The sequence below is a fragment of the Bos indicus x Bos taurus genome, chromosome 23 (genome assembly GCF_003369695.1).
Source record: "Bos indicus x Bos taurus breed Angus x Brahman F1 hybrid chromosome 23, Bos_hybrid_MaternalHap_v2.0, whole genome shotgun sequence".
Taxonomy (NCBI): Eukaryota; Metazoa; Chordata; class Mammalia; order Artiodactyla; family Bovidae; genus Bos; species Bos indicus x Bos taurus.
Genome location: NC_040098.1, coordinates 50,587,754 through 50,608,330, shown reverse-complemented (window position 1 = coordinate 50,608,330; position 20,577 = coordinate 50,587,754). Strand labels below are relative to the sequence as shown.

General features: G+C 52.8%; 1 protein-coding gene across 1 annotated transcript in view; it reads left to right on the top strand.

The window, feature by feature from the left end:
* The window catches only part of CDYL (chromodomain Y like), a 97,198-nt gene extending 76,920 nt beyond the window's left edge, over positions 1 to 20,278 (top strand). Inside the window, exons 3-7 of the mRNA XM_027524197.1 lie at positions 10,120 to 10,376; positions 11,461 to 11,633; positions 16,199 to 16,409; positions 17,842 to 17,985; positions 18,718 to 20,278. Of these exons, the coding sequence (XP_027379998.1) occupies positions 10,120 to 10,376; positions 11,461 to 11,633; positions 16,199 to 16,409; positions 17,842 to 17,985; positions 18,718 to 18,876 (944 nt within the window). The 3' untranslated portion in view covers positions 18,877 to 20,278. The remainder of the gene's footprint in view (positions 1 to 10,119; positions 10,377 to 11,460; positions 11,634 to 16,198; positions 16,410 to 17,841; positions 17,986 to 18,717) is intronic.
* Positions 20,279 to 20,577: the final 299 nt, after the last annotated feature.

The following is a 20,577-nucleotide window of genomic DNA, read 5'->3' as shown; positions in this document are numbered from 1 at the left end:
GGGGTCTCAAAGAGTCAGACACGCCTGCGCGACTCTCACTTTCCTTCTGCCGTGTGCTGTCTCTTAGCCTTTGCTGTTTCTTGTTCCTTCTGGTTTGGGGAGCCCTGCGTGTGTGTGTGTTTGTTTCTTGATCTTTCCAAGACCCTCAGGGAGGGACTTCTCTTGGGTCTTAGAAGTACCAGGTCATCGACTTAAGCAGTGCATTTCTCATTTAGAATCATCTTTCACTGGGGTTTCCAGCCTTGCCCTGGCCTCCAGGAAGCCCAGAGCGAAGTCTGTGTTCTGCTCTTGCTGACCAGGTGCAGGACCTCAGCTTCCCGCGGTGCTGTCACCCAGCTTCACCTTGTTGAGGGCGAGTTGTGCATTCAGCAGCTTTGCCTTTGTGGCTTTACTGATCTCTCCTGCCCATCGAGGTCTAGACACACACTGAGCTGCGAACCTCGAGTCGTGGTAGAGTTTCAGAACACAGTTGAAGTTGGTGCAGGTGCTCTTCTGATTTAAGCTGTTGCTAATTCAGAGATGAGGTGAGGGTTGGGAGAAAGTCATTTCACATGAAGAACCCAGGTCTCCCACATTGCAGGCAGATTCTTTACCAGTGAATCCGCCTGCAACGTTGGAGACCTGGGTTCGATCCCTGGGTTGGGAAGATCCCCCGAGAAGGGAAAGGCCACCCTCCCCAGTATTCTGGCCTGGAGAATTCCGCGGACTGTATAGTCCGTGGGGTCACCAAGAGTCAGACGCGACTGAGCAGCGTCGCTTTACACGAGGGAGGAGTGCTGCTCTGCTGTCCTCTGACGCGTGATTCGCAAGACCAGGCTGCGACGGGGCGTGCGGACGGCACGGGAAGTCCCGATGACAGAGGTCAGCCCTGGTCCCTAGCTGTTGGCTTTGCAGGTGGAAGGCTGAAGTAGTCCTCCCTGTGAATATCACAAACACCTTGACCTCGTGAGCCTCACTCTGGGTGATAGCGTGTGATCCAAGAAGGGGTGTTGGCGTCTCGGCCTCTGTGAGGCGCCCCTGCACCACCACTAGGAAATCAGCACTGGAGCGTTTTAGCCAGGAATGTACTGAATGCAGTAAATGTAGACTGAGCTGATGGTATCTGGAGTGCAGCCTGGGTTGTACTCTACATATATCTGACCACAAGTATGTCTTCCTTTAATATGTAGGATTTAAAATTATTGGGCAGGCACTATTAAACAGGGAAATCAGATTATAATCGGTTCCTTACTTCTCTTACTGAAGCAGTAGTTGCAAAAGCTGGTTCTAAAAGTCAAGGCAAGTTTTATAAAGAAAAGCGTTGAGCGAATTCAGTCCTGTGTGAAATGAGGTAGGGTTGTTTTTGCAAGAAATAAGATTTTCGCAGGTGAGATGAGTAGTGAGCTTCCACTGCTGGGGACGCACAGCGTGCGGGCGGCTGTCATTCTTCTTGTACTTGCTCTTCTTCAGAATCCTGTATTTCAGGGCTAAAGAGTGTGGGTCTGATAATTTTCTGTTCCTTTTTTGAAACTTTAAAGTGACACAGCATAAAGATTTTTGCTAAGCTTTTTTCTCTCCAGCGTATGACTTAAACTGGAAGCTGTTAGTGAGAAACTAAAGGGCATTGCATTAAACCATCACCAGTCTTACTGGATTCACTTTAGGAACTTATCCTGATACGTGTATTTAGAACGATAGAATTTATATTGGTGGTAGTTTTTCCTTTTTATTTTAGTTTTTCATAAGTAAAACGAAACTAAATAGCTTGAGTTTGCATCTGTAATTAAGATTTGACTCCCTGCGTGAAAGTTTCCCATCAGCCGCTTCAGAGAGCGCACTTCCCCAGTGAGGGTCTCCAGCCCTCAGTCTGAGACGCTGCTGCCAAGAGCTTTGGGACGTGCGACTGCCTTTTCTGCTGAGCTGAGTAAAAGTGACGCTCAGACTTCCCTCTGATCACTGAGGGCTCCCTGCTTCTCTGGATCCAGGAACCCAAGTCCCCTGAGGGATGAGTGCCCTCTGGGCAGCTCAGCTGAACCCCCAGGGAAGATTGGAGCCAGCAGTGGGCTCTTCTGCACAAGACAGGCTGCAGAGGACTGACGTTTGTGCCAGGAAACCTCTGAACACAGCACAGACTCTCTCTGTCTCTGGTTGTGACCTGAACTGATGGTAGATGTTTGCAGAGTTTTTGGTGACATTCAGCAATACGTGAACCGTGAAGTTCCAGATGTTCAAGCTGGTTTTACAAAAGGTAGAGGAACTAGAGATCAAATTGCCAACATCCTCTGGATCATCGAAAAAGCAAGAGAGTTCCAGAAAAACATCTTATTTCTGCTTTATTGACTATGCCAAAGCCTTTGACTGTGTAGATCACAATAAACTGTGGAAAATTCTGAAAGAGATGGGAATGCCAGACCACCTGATCTGCCTCTTGAGAAATTTGTATGCAGGTCAGGAAGCAACAGTTAGAACTGGACATGGAACAACAGACTGGTTCCAAATAGGAAAAGGAGTACGTCAAGGCTGTATATTGTCACCCTGCTTATTTAACTTCTATGCAGAGTACATCATGAGAAATGCTGGGCTGGAAGAAGCACAAGCTGGAATCAAGATTGCCAGGAGAAATATCAATAACCTCAGATATGCAGATGACACCACCCTTATGGCAGAAAGTGAAGAGGAACTCAAAAGCCTCTTGATGAAAGTGAAAGTGGAGAGTGAAAAAGTTGGCTTAAAGCTCAACATTCAGAAAATGAAGATCATGGCATCTGGTCCCATCACTTCATGGCAAATAGATCCCACCCTCGGAGAGGCAGGCGGCCTCCTGTGTACCTGCAGACTGCAAGGCTGGCTGGGAGAAAGGGAGCCCTGGCCATAGGGAAACAAATACTGTGTTTAATAAGGATTTTGTCTCTAGATCAAGAACTCTAAACCGGCTACAGATGCTTGTACAGTTTGTGTTTGATTGTAGTAACCTTTCTAGTGTTTGTCTCCTCCGCTTCCCTATCCCAGGAAAATCAGAGAAACTTAGCGAGAAAGTGGAAGTTATCACAGTCCAGTCCATGACTTGGATCTTCTCCAAGAGTTTGGTTATAATTGCTAATTAAACTCAGTCTGGCTAATTTAGGAAAATACTAAATACAACTTCATAAGATTAAACATAGAATTACCATATGGTCTATTTTTCTGTCAACAGATACAGATTTGTATATAACCATGGAATTTCTAATTCTACTTCTAGGTTAACATCCAGAGAATTGGACGTAGGGTCAGGTATTTGTCCACTCGTGAATACGAATGTCCATACAGCGTTATTCACAACAGCCAAAACGTGGAGGCAACCCAGATAGCCATTGGGGAATGAAAGTGAAGTCGCTCAGTCGTCCAACTCTTTGCAACCCTCTGGACTGTAGTCTGCCAGACTTCTCCATCCATGGGATTTTCCAGGCAAGAATACTGGAGTGGGTTGCCATTTTCTTCTCCAGGGGATTTTTCCAACCCAGGGATCAAACTCAGGTCTCCAGCATTGCAGGCAGACTCTACTCTCTGAGCCACCAGGGAATCCTTGAATAAACAAAATGTGTTTTTTTTTTGGAATGGAGTATTCTTCATCCTTAGAAAAGAATGATGTTCTTACACAGGACAGGCTACAGCAGGGATGCACCTCGAAGATCTTATGCTAATGAAACACGTCAGACACAGAAGACAAATACGGAACGACTGCCTATGTGAGGCGACTGGAGTGCTAATGACACACGTCAGACACAGAAGACAAATACGGAACGACTGCCTGTGTGAGGCGACTGGAGCCGTGATGTTCGTGGACGCGGGAGGGAGGGGGACGGTCGCCTGGAGAATGAGGGGTGAGCGTTCCGCGGCTCACAGGCTCGCCTTGGGGAGCGGAGGGTTCTAAGATGGGCGGTGGTGGTTGTCCATCGTTGTGGGTGTACTGAGTGCCACCGAACTGTGTGCTCAAAAGTGATTAAAATGGTAAATGCCGTGTGATTTTGCCATAGTAGAAATTATGTTCCAAATTATGTTTGCTAATATTTTATTTAAGACAGAAGTGTGTGTGTGTGTTTGTGTCAAAGCTAAGCTGAAGCTGTTTCTCTGAGTGCTTAGACTGCCCCTTCCCATGCCTGGCCTGGCAGCAGGAGTTCCAGGTGACAGACAGCCCCGAGGTTTTCCATTGGACAGGCAGGTCCAGTGGGGAGTTGCAGGCACCCTCTGACCTTCTGGATGGGGACTCCGTGACCTCAGGAGGGCAGCTGAACGTCGGACCTCGGTTTTCATCTTGTAAAACCAATTCAGTGAGACGCCCGGTACCCCGAGTGCCAACAGGCCCACGATGTCTGTCGTCCCCCTCCGCCTCCCCGTCGTGACTTCTTGAGACACTCTCCATTGGTGACTGGCGTTTCCCCCTCTTGCTTTCTGGGAAGGATAGGGGAAAAGGATCGTCACTGAACGGGAAGCCATCTGACAGCAGGTGTTTGCGCTCCTCCGTGGCATGAACTGCACACGGTTTCAGAATTGTAAACATAACCGTTTGGCTACTGAGCTGTGAGCGTGGGAGGGCAGTTCTGATCGGGCCACGGTGAAGTCGCCATTCCTCTGGACTGCCAGACTCCCCACTGGTTCCCCGACCCCGCCTCTGGTTCACTGGTTGCCGTGGCTGACGGAGAGGAGCACACTCGCTCGTGTGGACTGCTCTCTGCATCTCTGACCCCGGTTGACACTTCGGCAGCTCCCATCTCCCTGCAGTCTTCCGGTCCGTGTCCTTCACTGCTCGGTCTGTGTCACATGGTCGGTCTCTCTTGATTTCCCTGTTTGTCTGTTCCAGTCATCTGGACATTAACGACCCTCCTCTGATGGGGAGGAACCATTCCTGCTGACTGGTCTCCATCCTCTGATCGAGGCCGTTCCCTCTGGGGACCCGGAGAGTCCTGTTAAGACGGAACTTGTGCTGGTCAGGCAGTGGGCGTCAGAGTCATGCAAGGGGACTGCTTACCCGCCAGGGACCCCAGAAACCCCAGGTGGTGGGGAACGGCCCCAGGAGCATGGTTTTGAAGCTGCGCCCTGATGCTGCCGTGAATCAGTTTGAGAATCTGTGGGCGGAGGGATGTTGCACTTCTCACATCAAGTGTCACACGAGTGTGAACCTCGCAGTTCAGAATCTTTGGTTTAATCAGGCAGATCCTATGTAGGTTTTAGGAAATTTAATTGGCTAACATTTATTTAAAATCGCATGGTCTTCATTAATTGCCACTTTTTCTCGCAAGACAGTATTTATCTTTTTAAACTCCTCATTGCTTTTTCGTACTTAATATTCCTAGATCGATTCCCTCCAGAAACAAAGTAACATCAACTGAAGGAGTCACAGCTGGTGTCGTTTTTGCTGTTGGCTTTCAGAATGATTCTTAATTCTGGTACTCGGTACGTTTTTATCTAATTCACTGTTTTCCATCTACCTGCCTTCATGTATCTCTGGCATTCGTGAGCTGTTTCGTCATTTCGAGGAATTCTGTGTGTGCTTCATACAGTACAGCCGCTTTTTTGCACCCTCCATCCTTTGGCGTTCTTTTACTCTTTAAAGATAATGAGTTAATTGCGTACAGATGCTGTATGCACGTGGCTCCTCAGTACGAAGTTTCGGAACCCCTTGGCCCGGGCTTAGTATGGCTCCAGCGCATCTCAGGAAGCGGGGATGCAGGTGGTCCTGCCTGCATCCTGGAGCATGTGGTGGTACCTGATTGATTCCCAAGAGGGGGATGTCAGAGACACAAGAGAGACCCAGCTTACAGAAAAACCGGATTATTCACCTGGGGCATTTTTATTTAAGTTGACGTTTTAAAGTTTCTCGTTTTGTAGGAGAGGTACTTTTCATGAAAGGTTGGAGGTGCACTGTTGTGGCCTTAGAGTTGGACACAGGCAGTGAGTGTATGAGTTGACTACAGCTAACACAGCTAGTTATCCAAACTAGAAGGCAGAGAAGTGGGGAGGCTGATGGGGGTCAAGTGAGAGGAGAAAGACTGGAAGCGGGGCAGATAGAGCAGGGTTGGGGTGCCGGACGAGATGTCCCACGCATCTCTAGCTGACAGTCAGGACAAGTGTCCTTCTCTCCCCTCCAGCCACCTGCCTCCCAGGGTGGTACCAGCCAGGGGGAGGGAGACCCCGGTGATGCTGTTGAGAAGGCGGGAGGCGCGTGGGCCCAGTGCTGCGTACTCAGCGCTCAGGCGTGTTCATCTGTAGCGTGTGTCGCGGCTGTGCTGGGTGCCCCCCTGCTCCGAGGAGTCAGTTCTTACGGCCCAGAGGTGGCAGGGGCCCAGGGGGCTCAGCTTGGGGGGGCGGGGGGTGCAGACTGAGTTGGGACCAGGAAGCGCAGCCCAAGCTTTCTCACGATGGGCATCGGGTGCACAGGTGCTCGGATTGCTCCTGGCGCACCAGTCACGCTGCAGCGCCTGCTGTGTGCCAGCGTCCCCTGTGAAGACGCCCAGAGCCAGCCTGTGAACTGTGAATCCAAAGGCCCCCCGTGGGCCAGGACCGTGACAGAAGGAGCTGGAGGAGAGCCGTGTGCAGTGACTGATGGATAAAGGGCTCCTTGGGCGTGTTGTGGAAGCCAGCGGTGAGAAGGTTTAAAGCCTGTCTACCCCTTAGTACATGTTTACTTGAAAAGTTTTCTCTCAATGAATGCAGCATGCAGATTATATAATCTGAATAAAATGATAAGCTTTTATATTGTTAAATAGGACTGGGTTCAGTGAGAGTGTGGATAACAGTGGTTTGAAAAGTCAGACTCTGTAAAGGAGGGCTGAGGAGTCTGTCGACTCTCTTGCTGGCTCTGGCTTTAGATCACAGAGAGGGATGGCTGTGACTGTCCGAGACACCCAGGCCCTCCTCTTCCAGCCTCCTGGGCCGCCTCGCCTCCCATCTGCGCGCCCGGGTCAGCCTTTGCCCATAGTGTGGACGCAGCCTCCAGGCAGATGGCTGGTGAGTCGTGGGCTCACCGTGTCCGCCTCCTTCACGCTGGCAAACACGGTCCTCGCTGCCCGGAGTCTGCTCTGAACCGGTCGTGTGGTGGGTTTTGTTCCGTTTTCTGGGTCTCATGGGCCAGTGAGGAAATCCAGAGACTGATTCTCTTGTGGTTGAAAGCACATTTCATTTTAGAAATACACTTTCTGTAGCAGTGAATTTTAACAGGTCAGCAGTACCTGTTTGAGGGTACCTCTTTTGCTCTTAGGACGTTCTAAAATAAAACTTGTTTTGGGGCGGCACTAAAACGTGGGTTTTCCTGGCTGGACTTCACAGCGGTGCCTCCGAGGAAAGCGGCTGGTGGTCTCGGCGCCGCCGCGCCCGCCCCCCCCCGCCCCAGGAGCTGTCGGCTCCTGCGTCTCCGTCAGGCGGGGCTCACGTCTGAGGCGGGCTGCGCCTGTGTCGCACGGGCTCTGCCGTGGGAGCAGCTTTGCCCTGGGTCTCAGCGTCTGCCTCTTCGCTGAGTCCTGAGCCATGGCTTCTGCTCTGCGGTGCGGCTTTCTGGTCCCCGCTTGTCCTGAGGCCGGGTAGCCCTCTGACCCTCCCCTCGGAGTGGAGGGGGCTGGGCTGAGGGGTGTCAGGGTTCTCTCCCCTCGTTTGTTCGGTCAACGGTGACCATGTGTTCTGAGCGCTGGGGGTGTGTCAGTGAGCTCGATAGAGGGGACCCTGCCTTCAGGAGCTTGGTGGCGTCCAGCCACAATTTGTTAGTAAAAGTCAAATGAGACGAACAGAGCTGGGGTGAGGACTGAAAAACCAGAATGGGCCGGCACGTGGATGGTGCCAGGAGGGGCCGTGGACGTGGGTCCAAGAGGAGGCGGAGTTGTAGCTGCCGTTGAGATGAGCAGAAGAAAGCAGCTGTCAGAGCTCCAGGCCCAGAACGTTCCAGGCAGAGGGAAGAGCGAGTCCAGAGGCCCAGGGGAGCACGGGCCGGGCACAGACGTCAGGAGGGAGGTGGCCCCAGACTGGTGCCTGTGCGCCCAAGGTCAGCCCTGCTGTGAGCACTTCTCCACCCAAAGAGGGCAGTCACAAGGCCCCTGGGGTGGGGGTGGGGCTCGAGCCCCTGGCGAGATTGCAGGGCCCATGATGTCCACTGAGAGCCAGCAGAGTGTCAACAGGGAGGTGAAGGCCAGTTCAGCAGGGCTGGTCACACGAGCCAGCAGGAGTCCACGTCTGAACATGCAGAACCACGGAGAGCTCCGCAAGACCTGCCGCCTCAGAGGTGCAGAGCTTGCCGCCAAGCTCGCGTGTCCAGGCTGGTGGACCCGTAGCCTGGAAGTTCCACCTCTGTGGACAGGTGTCTCCGGGGGGTCCTTGGAGACGTGAGGAGCAGGTCAGGGTGGGAGGGCCGGCCCCGTGCCAGTTAACAGCTCGGGTCCTGACAGCCTGGCTGCTGTCCCCCTGCTCGAGTGAGCCATGGGCTCCCGCCCCTCCGGGTGGCGTGGCACCTCCACCATCCACTCACCTCCCTTCCGTCACCTCGCCCCCAGCACCTTAAAACTGCATTGTAACAAGTGCAGGATGGGCTGAAGGTTAAAAGAAACAGGAAGGGCACCTGAGGGCTTCCTCAGAAGACCCAGCAGTGCCCCCTCGCTGGTGACCGCTGGTCAAACGCTCTTCTGTTAGAAATACTCAGCTTCCGAGCCCATCAGCAGTGACCCTGCAGGTTTGCTGGCACGTCGGAAGGAGCAGCACAGCCCGGGGTACACGCTGCGGCTTCAGCGGCAGCATCAGAGCGTCGCTGGTGAACAGCGTTACAGACCGTCCGTTCAGGGGACCACTGACCAGCCTTAGAAAAGCGCAGGGAGACTGAGCTGGTGATGGGCGACAGCACCTGAGACACTGGTGAAGGCGAGCGAGGCAGGCCGCTGGGTCTCGAACGTCACTGCGCGGGTCTGTCAGCGGTGGGTGAGAGGGAAGCGTCGTGTAGTATGTGCTGCTGTGTGTAGAGCCTGTCTCTGAGGAGACCTGGAAACCAGACTCCATGACCCGGGTGGTGATGGGTCCCAGGCTGATGGGGGGAGGCCTTTTGCCATGCGCTTTTTTAGTCTTGTACTGTATATGTATTACCGCTCCCAGATTTTCCCCAGAGTGAATCTGCTTTTAACTTCAGAAATCTCCAGTTCCACCAACTGAATGCAAGTCTGCCTCTTTTAGCAGGGAGATGATCTGACTGCTGAACGTCCACTCCCCAATCCTCCAGCGGCTCCAGCTTGTCTTCTTTCACATTACAGGAAATATTTGATTCGTAGTTCATCATGTTCTCCAAGAACTTCTCTCTCATTGCGTTAGTAAAGTCTCATCCAGTTTTCTTAGGTCTTTTTCCCTTCCTTCCTCCACCCAGAGGCTCTATACATTTATTACCAGGTTAGATGATATTCAGACGGTTCACACCAGGAGGAGGATAACTGTTTGCCTTAATGTTTGAACTCTGTTTTCAAAAATTACCCCTTTGGCTGTGCAGGGTCTTGGTTGCAGTGTGTGGGCGCTCGTTCTCTGGCCAGGGGTCGAGCCTGGGCCCCCTGTACTGGGAGCGAGGAGTCTCAGCGGGATGGGCCTTCCGGGTGGTGGGTGGGGACACTGTCTCCAGCCGCCTAGGAGGCTCTTTGAAAACGCAGCAGAACCAGGACTGTGGACAGAGGCCCATACTCCCGTGGAAGCGGCCCGGGGGTCGCGGGCCTGCAGAAGCTGGGGGCTGCTTCACGCGTCTGTCTGAGTGGACCCTCACCCGGAAGCAGTCTCGGCTCAGTGCCAGACGGCCTTGGCCCTAGTAATATTTCTTTGAATCCGTTTCCTTTTTTCTTTCAACTTCTCACGCCCAGGACATGTCCTCTTCACAAGAGCTGTTCTTGTTGAGTTCCATTCTTCAAAAGTCTCAAGTCCTGCAGCTTCCCCCCAGCTTGTTCCTTCCCGTCTGTCTTTGTTAGGAGGGAAGGCTGAGGGCAAGCTCCTTGTCAGACGTGTGAGGACAGCAGACGCCCTTGAAAGCAGACTCGGCAGAGGTTCTGGTCTCTCACCTTGGACTGTCGGTCAGCCCTGGGTCTGTTGTGGGCGTTTCTCCCCAGTCAAGGGCAGGCTGGGGGTGGGTGCTCACCACTGTGCTCCTGGCCCCTACAGGCACCTCCCCGTTCATGGACGCGCTGACGGCCAACGGGACCACCACCCTGCAGACGTCGGTCACGGGCGTGACGGCCGGGAAGAGGAAGTTCATCGATGACAGGCGAGACCAGCCCTTTGACAAGCGGCTGCGCTTCAGCGTGCGGCAGACGGAGAGCGCCTACAGGTACCGGGACATCGTGGTCCGGAAGCAGGACGGCTTCACCCACATCCTGCTGTCCACCAAGTCGTCCGAGAACAACTCGCTCAACCCGGAGGTGAGCGCTGCCGCGGGGGCCACGGGGGCCGCTGTCTCCGGGCCCGCAGGCCAAGCCCCGGCTCCCCTGGGCCCTACTCCCCCGCCCGCCCGCCCAGGGCCGGGTCCAGCTACGAACTGGGAGGTGCAGGGTGCCCTGAGCACCCACCTCCTGGCCAAGAGCCCCTCATCCGCCCAGGTCGGGGGGTGGGCCTCCCTGGAATCACGTGTGAGGCGTGTGCTCCCAGAGCTCTCGGTTCAGGCGTGGTTAAGGCCCCCTGGGGTCCAGCCCTGCAGAAGCTCACCCCACCTTCCTTCCCTTCAGCCTCCAGCTCCACATGGAGTGGCGCTTCAGCTGCGGTGATTCCTACACGGTTATTGCTGGTCGTTAAGTAGCTTCCAGGGGGTGAGGGAGACGGGTGCTCCCAGAGGCTCAAAAGCTTAGTTCTGTGACATATCTAAAATCAGAGGTGTTTGAACCTGAGCTATTTCATGCTTAAAATGGTAAGTTCTGATAGTTCGTTTCCTACTTGTGGATGGTAGGTCAGGCTTTCAGCTTGGGTGTCGGCCAGTGGTCAGGGGGCACCAGGTCCAGGCTGGTCCCCGGCACCTCATTAGAACGTTGGTGTTTGTAAATGCTTCGTAGGGACCGTTTTAAATGGTTTGTGTCCACTGAAAACACCTCCATGCTGTGCCTCCTCTTACTGCACTTGGGCACCAAACTTGAGGTTTCCGTCCCAAGAATGGGAGGCTGGTGTCAAAAAACGAAGCAAAACCAGACCAGCCGCTTCTTTGCACTGGTGGCATGTGCCACCTGCTGTCCAAACTGCAGAAATGCCAAGAGGATAGAACAGAACTCGCCCACCGGGAGCCACGGGGACAGCACTGCTTAGCGACTGAGATGCACATTCCCCCCGAGTTACACTGCGTTCCCGACGGGCTCTGTGACGACACTCGGTCCCCACTGTTCCACACCCCCGGCTTCAGAAAAGAAGGAAATTGCGAGCCACTCGGTAGATGCGGGCAGCAGTGTCAGGCCGTGAACCCGCTTCCGGTGAATCGAGTCGGGATGGTGCAGTGAGGAGACTCTCTTGGGTGCCTTTCAGGTGATGAAGGAGCTGCAGAGCGCGCTGAGCACGGCCGCGGCCGACGACAGCAAGCTGGTGCTGCTCAGTGCCGTGGGCAGCGTCTTCTGCTGCGGCCTGGACTTCATCTACTTCATCCGGCGCCTGACGGACGACCGCAAGAGGGAGAGCGCCAGGATGGCCGAGGCCATCAGGTACGCACTCCGGTCCGCGAGACGGCCGGCGTGAGCCGGACCCTGCTGGTGGGGGTCTCCTCCCCTGAGAAAAGTGATGAGAGGAGTGAGGGGTCTCCTCTCCGGAAGATGGCTAAGGCCATCAGGTACGCATCCTGGTCCGCAAGATGACCGGCATGAACCAGACCCCATGATGGGTCTCCTCCCCTGAGACCCGCTGCTAGCAAGAGTTAACACATCTGTCTGTTCTGTGGGCAGCTTGCCTCGAGCAGGTAGCCGATGTCAAGGCTGGCTCGAGCCCAGCATGTGTTGGAGCGGGGTGGGGTCCGGGGGAGAGCCCAGGGCAGCACATGGCTGGAGTATCCACCATGTGTGTTCAGGGCCTGCAGCACAGATGCCCCCTCCTTCATGTGATAACTTACATTTGGTCAACTCCAGAATCAATCAACTAGGCTTTATGACACGCTAGTTCTATAACGTCACACAAGAAGGGTGCAACTCAATGGACATGAGTTTGAGTAAACTCCAGGAGTTGGTGATGGGACAGGAAAGCCTGGCATTCTGTGGTCCATGGGGTCACAAATAGACACAACTAAGCGACTGAACTGAATGTTCTTTTTAAAATACAAACACTCACGCCTCAGGTGGTGGCTGCATGTTTTCCATAAGATCACAGTGAATTTCCACCTCATGGTGTGATTTGGGAGCTGGTTTCTCTACCTCAGTTCCGGCCCCCCGCCCCGCCCGTACATGGCTCTCTGAGGCCCCCCGTGCCTCCCCCACCCCATCCCAGGCGGGGTTGCCCTTGACCGTGGCACAGGCTTGTATTGTTGGGATCAGACAGAGCTGAGGAAGAAAAATCAGCAGCCATTTCGTGTGTTGAACCCCAGGTGCTTTAAATGCTTGTTTTCTTCAGCGACCCACTCCATTTCTGAGACTCCAGGGTGCCCCACAAAAAGCTGGGTTGGTCGTCTAGGGAAATGCCAAATCTTGCTTTAGGAAAATCCACTCAGTTTTTCTCTAAATGATGTGTTTTGTCGATGTGAAGTTCTGTTAATGCAGGATCTGAAAAATTGTCACACCGGATCGACTTAACCTTTATCTTGGCTCATTTGCGCTGAAATTCATGTTTTGTGTGTAAAGTTGGCTTATTCACACAAAGCTATTACTGTGTATATTTTTTGTTTGTTTGTTTCTGTGATGTCCTGCCTCAAATTCCTTAACTCTTTGGGCAGAGAACAGCACCGCTGAGTTTCCAAAAGGAAGGTAGTAACTAGGAAGGTCAGGCATAGACTGTGAGCTTCTCGTGTGTCTGTGGGGCTAACCCTGGCTGGGATTGGTGGTGGTAACCAGTTTGCAGATTAACTGTGATAAAAATATTCAGCACACGTGTGATAAAGTTATTAGAGATCAGTTTATAGTGTTAGACTTTTGGAGTCCGTGGAACCAGGAGGAGCTGAGGCTTGAGGAGGGAGCAGAGCCCGTGAGGAAACGAGCCCTTGACCCTGACCTTGTCGCCTTCAGTCCTGGCCCAGACGCACTTGTGCAGGGGAGCTCAGCTGAGAGAGGGCGGGACTGGCCCTGGGTAGCTCAGTTCCTGTTTCCCCAAAGCGTTTCTCAGGCTCACCGTTTGTAGGGGGTTTTTAACCTTTTTGGTGAGGTCTGGGATGGCAAATATTCTCCAAAAGAATGGATAGAATTTCGATTTTGTTGAATGGTCTTTTTAAGCTTTAAAGGTCTTCCTTGTAGCTCAAACAGTAAAGAATCTGCCTGCAATGCAGGAGACCCAGGTTCGATCTCTGGGTCGGGAAGATCCTCTGGAGAAGGGAATGGCAATCCAGAGTATTCATGCCTGGAAAATCCCATGGACCAAGGAGCCTGGTAGGCTACAGTCCATGGTCGCAAAGAGCGACTTCACTTTCACTTTTTTTTTTTTTTGAATTGAACTTTTTATTAGAAAAAATGCCATATTTTATAGATCACCATTTATGAGAATCAAGCTAACTTTGTGGCAAATATAATCTCTTTCCTTCCCACTGTTCCCAGCATAGCCTTTCACTCAGTTGAGAGGAAACTGAAGTTTAAATTCAGTGTATTGTATGGGGCACATCTGAATGCTCATGCATTTTTATTTTAAGGTTTAAAATACGCTTGCATTACGCCCCCCAAAGCAGCAGACAGACGGTCCCGAGCATCCGGGGCCCAGGCAGCTCCCGCCTCCCACCTCTGGCAGCGCGGGGCTGAGCCCTCGTGTTTCTGCTGAGCAGAAGAGCAGTTGTGTGAGCTTCTGTCTGGCAGCTTTTGTTTGTTTCTAACATGAAACGGATTTCTCTGCAGACTGTGCTCGCTCTGGCATCTCAGGGTCCTCAGCACGGCCTGGTCGCGTCCTCTGAGGAGGGGCGATGGTGTCCACTCCCAGGCAGGCTGGTCTGCTCATGCTGCTCCCGGGAGGGGCCCCAGGTGTAGAGAAGGCTACCATCCCAAGCAAAGAGAAAAAAGAAAACTCGTCGTCTTAGGGGGAAAAGTTCAGCTCCAAACATTTCTCCAAACATACAGCATGAGAAGGATTAGTGCTGCGTGGAGTACCCCTTCCCTTTACCATTTCTCTGTCGTCACTTCAGTCGCTCAGTCGTGTCCGACTCTCTGTGACCCCATGGACTGCAGCACGCCAGGCCTCCCTGTCCATTACCAACTCCCGGAGTTCACTCAAACTCATGTCCATTGAGTTGGTGATGCCATCCAACCATCTCATCCTCTGTCGTCCTCTTCTCCCTCCCTCAATCTTTCCCAGCATCAGGGTCTTTTCCAATGAGTCGGCTCTCCGCATCAGGTGGCCAGAGTTTGGAGTTTCCACTTCAGCATCAGTCCTTCCAGTGAATATTCAGGACTGATTTCCTTTAGGATGGACTGGTTCGATCTCCTTGCAGTCTAGGATTCTACCATTGCTCTCTAGGATCTCTATTGTTACACTGGTTTGATGCCCTCTTCCTTGTGAAGCTACCATCCCTGTCCGTGGTTCCCAGTTGTCAGTATTGGAGCCGTCTCCACTTTGCCCCCGTTCACAGCAGCTGAATGCGGGGCCACTTGGGGAAAATGTCTGCTCTAAGTCAGAGAGACAGCTTGGCAGTTACTTTGTCGACAGTCGTCTGTAACTGAGCATAGATGATGCATTTCCGTCACGGTTCATTGATCCTCAGAAGGTGGCAGAACTGAACAGCTTCATGGAGATGGTCTGGGATTATTTCAAGGACCTGTTTTGGAGGTTATCTGGCTCTCTTTGTGTCCTTGAATCCCAGGGTGATCTTCCTGACAGGACCCCACGCTCTCATTCATTGGCGTGAGTTAATTCTCAATCCCCCCAATCTCCGGGGACCCTGAGTGGGCTGAGGGCTGACTGCAGAGGCCTTGGAGAACAGTCCCCCGAGTGAGGTGTGCAGCTGCCAAACACTGAGGCCCCCTCCCCCCACTGTATACACACCCACCCACCCCCCTACACCTCCTCCTGCCAGAAATCCATGCCTGCGTCTGCAGAGGAGGGGAGACCGCATGCTAAGTTGTGACTTTCAGAGCCTATCTGAACAGATTAAATTGCTGAATTGTCGGGACCAGCACCCAGACTGTTACCTTTGGTACTGCAGCTGGGGCTGTAGGGTTTAGAATCTGGAATTCTGTCCTGAGCCTTCAAGGCTCAGATGGCCTTGAAGGAATTATCTTGTATTCGTTTCCAGTGTGTTTGTCCTTTTCTTCACTGTGTTCAGTCTTCACAAGACGCAGCCTCTGAACGTAGTTAAGATTCCAGCGTGGGGAGGAGGTTGCACCAGCCAGCCCTAAACTGAAGAGCAGCCTAGCTTTCCAGTCTGATCCTAAAACAGAGGCCAGCGGCGTTGTCTGGGCTGTGAGACCCCTCGCCCCTGTGTGGGGGAACCCAGGCCCCCTGGGAGGCCTGGTCGATGGTCATCGCGAGTGGCAGGAGGTGCTGTGCAGACGTGTGTCGGGCTGCGGGGTGCTCTGTTGGGTCTTGGGTCTTACACCAGCCTCTGAGCATCTCGTCTCTGCGTCTGAGTCACTCCATCCTGTCCATATAAACTCAGGAATATCCGTGTTTTCAGTTTATCAGTGAGCTGTCTGAAATCACAGACCAAGTCCAGACCCAGGCCCTGAGGCTCCTGCCCCATCCCAGGCTGTCCGTGTGGCCCTGCGCCCTCTTTCCTGCAGGAGAGCTGCTGGACTGGTCTGCAGCCTTTCAGGTTTCCTGGGCTCCTCCCTGTCATCAGGGAAAGAGGGGTTCCTGGAGCCCAAGCTGAGAGCACCCTCTGCTGTGCCGCTCCCTGGGAATTCACGTGGGTCCTGTAGCGACAGGTGCTTGCCCGGCCTCGAGGGCGCTGCTCAGCCTTTGCAGCACAGCAGTACAGGCCAGGGCCCTTCGCAGCCAGAAGGCCATCAGTTACGTAACTGGCCGTCAGCCTGTTACGGTCAACGCACACGGCCTTCACGTCCTGATGTACTGAATTCCATACAAGTAGATTTCTTTCTGTTGTTCAAATATGCAGTGTTTTGAGTAACCCTCCATTTGTTTTCTGTTTTAGAAACTTCGTGAACACCTTCATTCAGTTCAAGAAGCCTATTATCGTAGCCGTGAATGGCCCGGCCATTGGGCTAGGCGCATCCATTCTGCCTCTCTGTGACGTGGTCTGGGCCAATGAAAAGGCGTGGTTCCAGACGCCCTACACCACCTTCGGGCAGAGTCCAGACGGCTGTTCCACCGTCATGTTCCCGAAGATTATGGGAGGAGCATCTGTGAGTACCCCTTCTGAACACGTCGTCCTGGGAATCGTCCTCGGTTACCGCTTCTCTTAACTGTAGACAGGTGTCGCTCTATGGGCGGTTCCCATCAAACACTCGCATCATTCAGCTCTTGTCCTCATTCGTGAACCCGTGGGAAGTTGTCATGCTTTGGTTCATAGCCTGTTTATTGACACCGTTTGGCAAGGTGCCGCCGTGTCTGCATAATTAACATTGATCCTCCCCAGTGGTGAATACCTGGTCTGTAACCCAAACCAACCAGAGTTTGCAGCGGAAAGGGCCTTGACCTGATAGCCTGGTAGATGCACTTCTGGGGGACGCCTCAGGGGCAGAATTGCTCTGCCGCATAACCCGCCACACCAGGAGTCCGGGCTGTAGCTCTGGATCTCTGGAAAGGCTGTGTTGTGGTCCTTGCTCCTGCGACCAGGGCAGGAGGCCGAGGCGGGGGCAGGGGGTGGGGTGGGGGCGGCGGCTATAGAAGCCGTCACTGGGGGAGGTGGGCGTGGAGAAGCCAAACTGAGGCGGCCCCGCCCACGGGGAGCTCCGGGCACCTCGCCTGCCGTGGACCAGAGCGGCTGGTGGCTTTGTGTCTTGTTGCTGAGCGCAGGCTCCAGCTTTGCCCTTTGACAGAGTCCCTGGGGGTCCGGGTGGCTGTCCTGATGGCCTCCAGCAGCTGGGCAGCCAGGGACGGGGGCGGCTCCACCTCCGGCCTGTGTGCAGGGCCGCTCTTCTGGGTTCAGAACTCGCCTTCCCCTGCCTGGGAAAGACACACAGGAGGCCTCGACGGGATCCCTGCCTCAGGCAGGAGGCCCCGCCAGACGTTAAAATTAGTAGGTGAAAAAAGGGGCAGGAAACAGACGACCCATCTCCCGCCACCCGGCTGCCCCCTGTGGGCCTCGGGGGCCGTCCTGGTGAGGCAGGAGGACACTGGTTGCTGCCTGTGGCCATGGGCAGCGGTCATGGATCTGAGGCCCATGGGACCTGCCACTCCAGAGCTGCGAGGAGAGACGTGTCTTCGGGAGGGGCGGCCACACCTGCCCCCCTGGGTCCCAGCCTATGGAGACCTGGCCCCCATCACCCCCAGAGGGCCTCTGCCTAGTGCCACCCAAGGCCCTGCTGCATCCGCTGCTCCTCGCATGGTGGGCGCCCCCTGCCGCCTCAGCTCGGCTCCCTGCCCGCCTCATCCAGGCCCGCCCCCAGAGCCGCGTGTCGCTGCAGCTTCAGATCTACAGCAGATGGACCTTAGATTTCTTGGTTAGTCTGTGTGGTTCTGCTCTGCATGAGACCCTTAGGTTCCATAAGAGTCCCCGGCCAGTGCTTGCTTCACCCTTGGGCACCGTCTGAACTCGGAGCAGAGAGTTTCCAGGCTGGGTCTCCCTGCCACCTCTCCCCGCGCTCACACGGCCTCTGCTCTTCTTTCTTCCAGGCGAATGAAATGCTGCTCAGCGGGCGAAAGCTAACAGCACAGGAGGCGTGCGGCAAAGGGCTGGTCTCCCAGGTGTTCTGGCCTGGGACCTTCACCCAGGAAGTCATGGTCCGCATCAAGGAGCTCGCCTCCTGCAACCCCGTCGTACGTCCAGCTCCTGTTCCGCCCTTTCTCTGCAGGGTGCACGCAGAGCCAGACGCCAAGGCTGGGCCTCTGCACACAGCGGGAGCCAAGGGAGCTCAGTTAGACGTAGGAGCTGAGAAACGTCCCGTGGAGGTGTACAAAGAGCATTCTTGCTAAATTCTTGACCGTTTCCAAAGCCTTGCACTTCTCCACGTGTTTTCTCCCCTCAGTGAACGTAGGTTTGTGTTTTGTTGGCGTGTGTCCAGCACTTGCTAAAGTGCGTTTAGCAAATGAGAGGGTGAAACGTTATTTCCTTTTAACTGACACAGCTCCCGTGTAAGCTGTCCCAGACATCGCAACAACCCATTACAGAGAGTAAGTTCTGGTTAGAAGTCCTCTCGGCGGGCTTTCCCAGCGAGCCTTCCAGGGGTGAGCATCACCGGTGGGGTTCCTGCAAAGCTAGCGCAGGCCCAAAGCTGGTCTTGCTGCCAGGGCAGGACCAGGGTGTGGAGAGCATGGCTGTCAAGAAATAGCTTAACAGCCCTTTGAAGTCGAGAGTTTGCCCCGCACCCACAGCGGGTGAAATGTGTGTCACACGCTCGTCAGGCCTGGCACGCGTTACGAGAAGGCGCTCGGCCCTCTTGCTGGGTGGCTCCTCGGGTCTGGTGTTTGCTTCCAGAAGTGTAGGGGCTGCGAGGCACCAGCGCTTGCAGCCACAGTCCCCACTCACTCCCTGCTTGTTGTCTGGCGCAGGTGCTCGAGGAATCCAAGGCCCTTGTTCGCTGCAACATGAGGCTGGAGCTGGAGCAGGCCAACGAGCGGGAGTGCGAGGTGCTGAAGAAGATCTGGGGCTCGGCTCAGGGCATGGACTCCATGCTCAAGTACCTGCAGAGGAAGATCGACGAGTTCTGACGGCCGGGCTGCCCGACCTCACCGCCCGGGCCAGGCTCGCCTGGAGCTCCTACTGGGAAGCAGGACTTGAGACAGCCAAGCTATTTATTGCCAAGGAGTTTTTAAGTACTGTAACTTTAAAATAAATAACTACAAAACTCCTTTGTCCAAACGTTATTATTTTATACTTAATACACACACAAGTGTAAAAGTATAAAGGTGAGCTCTGGGTTGCTCTTTGAGGCTCTAATTTCTGTTATCTTCAGCTAGTACTGTATTAAAAAGTGTGTTTTCTTGGTTTGGGTGTCAGAAAAGTCTGAAACAATGTTTGTTTTCCTTGTTTTTTCTCCTTCTAGACGAAAAGAAAGAGGTGTTAGCCAGCCTCGCCATCTCTGCCCCAAATAGAAATATGGAAAGATATGAGATGTATCCTTATCTTTAAGAGGTCCAAAGCCTCAGAGATAGAAAATTCTAAATCAAATGGAAGACTTATCTTTCTGGATAAGTATTTCTGATTAAACACCCACTGATGGATATACCCCCAAAGTAAAATACGCCTAGGATTCATGCTGAGATAGCAACTGATTCTTCCTTTTTTAAATGTGTGATTCTTACCCAGTTAACAGGAAGAAACCACTCTCTCTAGGGGAAGGCTTGTTTTGCAGTATTAGTGAATCACTGACTAGCTTCAGTATGGTATCTTAAGTTATAAGTTAATCTTAGCAGGTTTATAATTAGTTTTTTGACCCTTTTGAAAAATAACTACATAAATGCTTCTTGTTGCTGGGTGAGAACTACTACTTTATATACCGTTTTGGTTTTCTATTTGCAGATATGATCGATGTATTACACCAAAAATAAAAAGTATTTTTATGTTTATAAAGTGTAATTTTTAGGTTCACTTAGAATATATTTTATTTAATAAGTTAAAATTCTTTTGGCACACTATTAAATGCAGGAACTCCTTGTTAAGAAAACTACCTTATAATATCGACGTTTCATGTTCTTGGTCTCTGCTTTCTTGTCTACACAATATACCAAGTACAGGATGCTGTCCGAGAGTGCCCTGTGTAAATAGACGTCCGCATTCCCGCCAGGGGTGGGGACGACTCCAGAAGCCTGTTCCCCCGGCAGACTTCTGAGCTTGCAATCATAATGAATGTATGAAGAGTGAAATAAAATCAAACCTTATTTTTGTACAGTTTTGAAGTTTCTACTTAGAACCGACCACCTCGCGGAGAGCTTACAGAGTGTAAATCTGCCTTTACTTGGATTGGTTGGTGCAGTATTTTTGCATCTGTGGGACCTACTTTTTTCGTTCTGTAGTTTGAACTATATATAAACTGTACAATCTGTAAAGTTTTTATAGAATAAATATTCAGCTGTGAAAACTGGTTAAATAAAACTAATATTTCTTAACACATTTAAAATGTTTCTCTTAATTCTTTCTTCACTTCTAAAGTTTCTCATGTTTACTTTTTGTGTGAAATAACAGGCACAGGCAGGCATTTGTACAGTTGAAAGGAGCTGGACCCATCCACCCAGGGACCTCGGTACCGACACGTTTAGTAATAATGAACATCCTCAAGGAGATCAGCCGTGATGCTGTAGAAGGACCCCACGCTCACCCGTCATGGGCATGCCAAAAACAAAAACTGTGTGCAGAACTACCGTCCGTGAAAAAGCCCGGAACCTTCCAGAAAACATCTCCTCCAACTACAG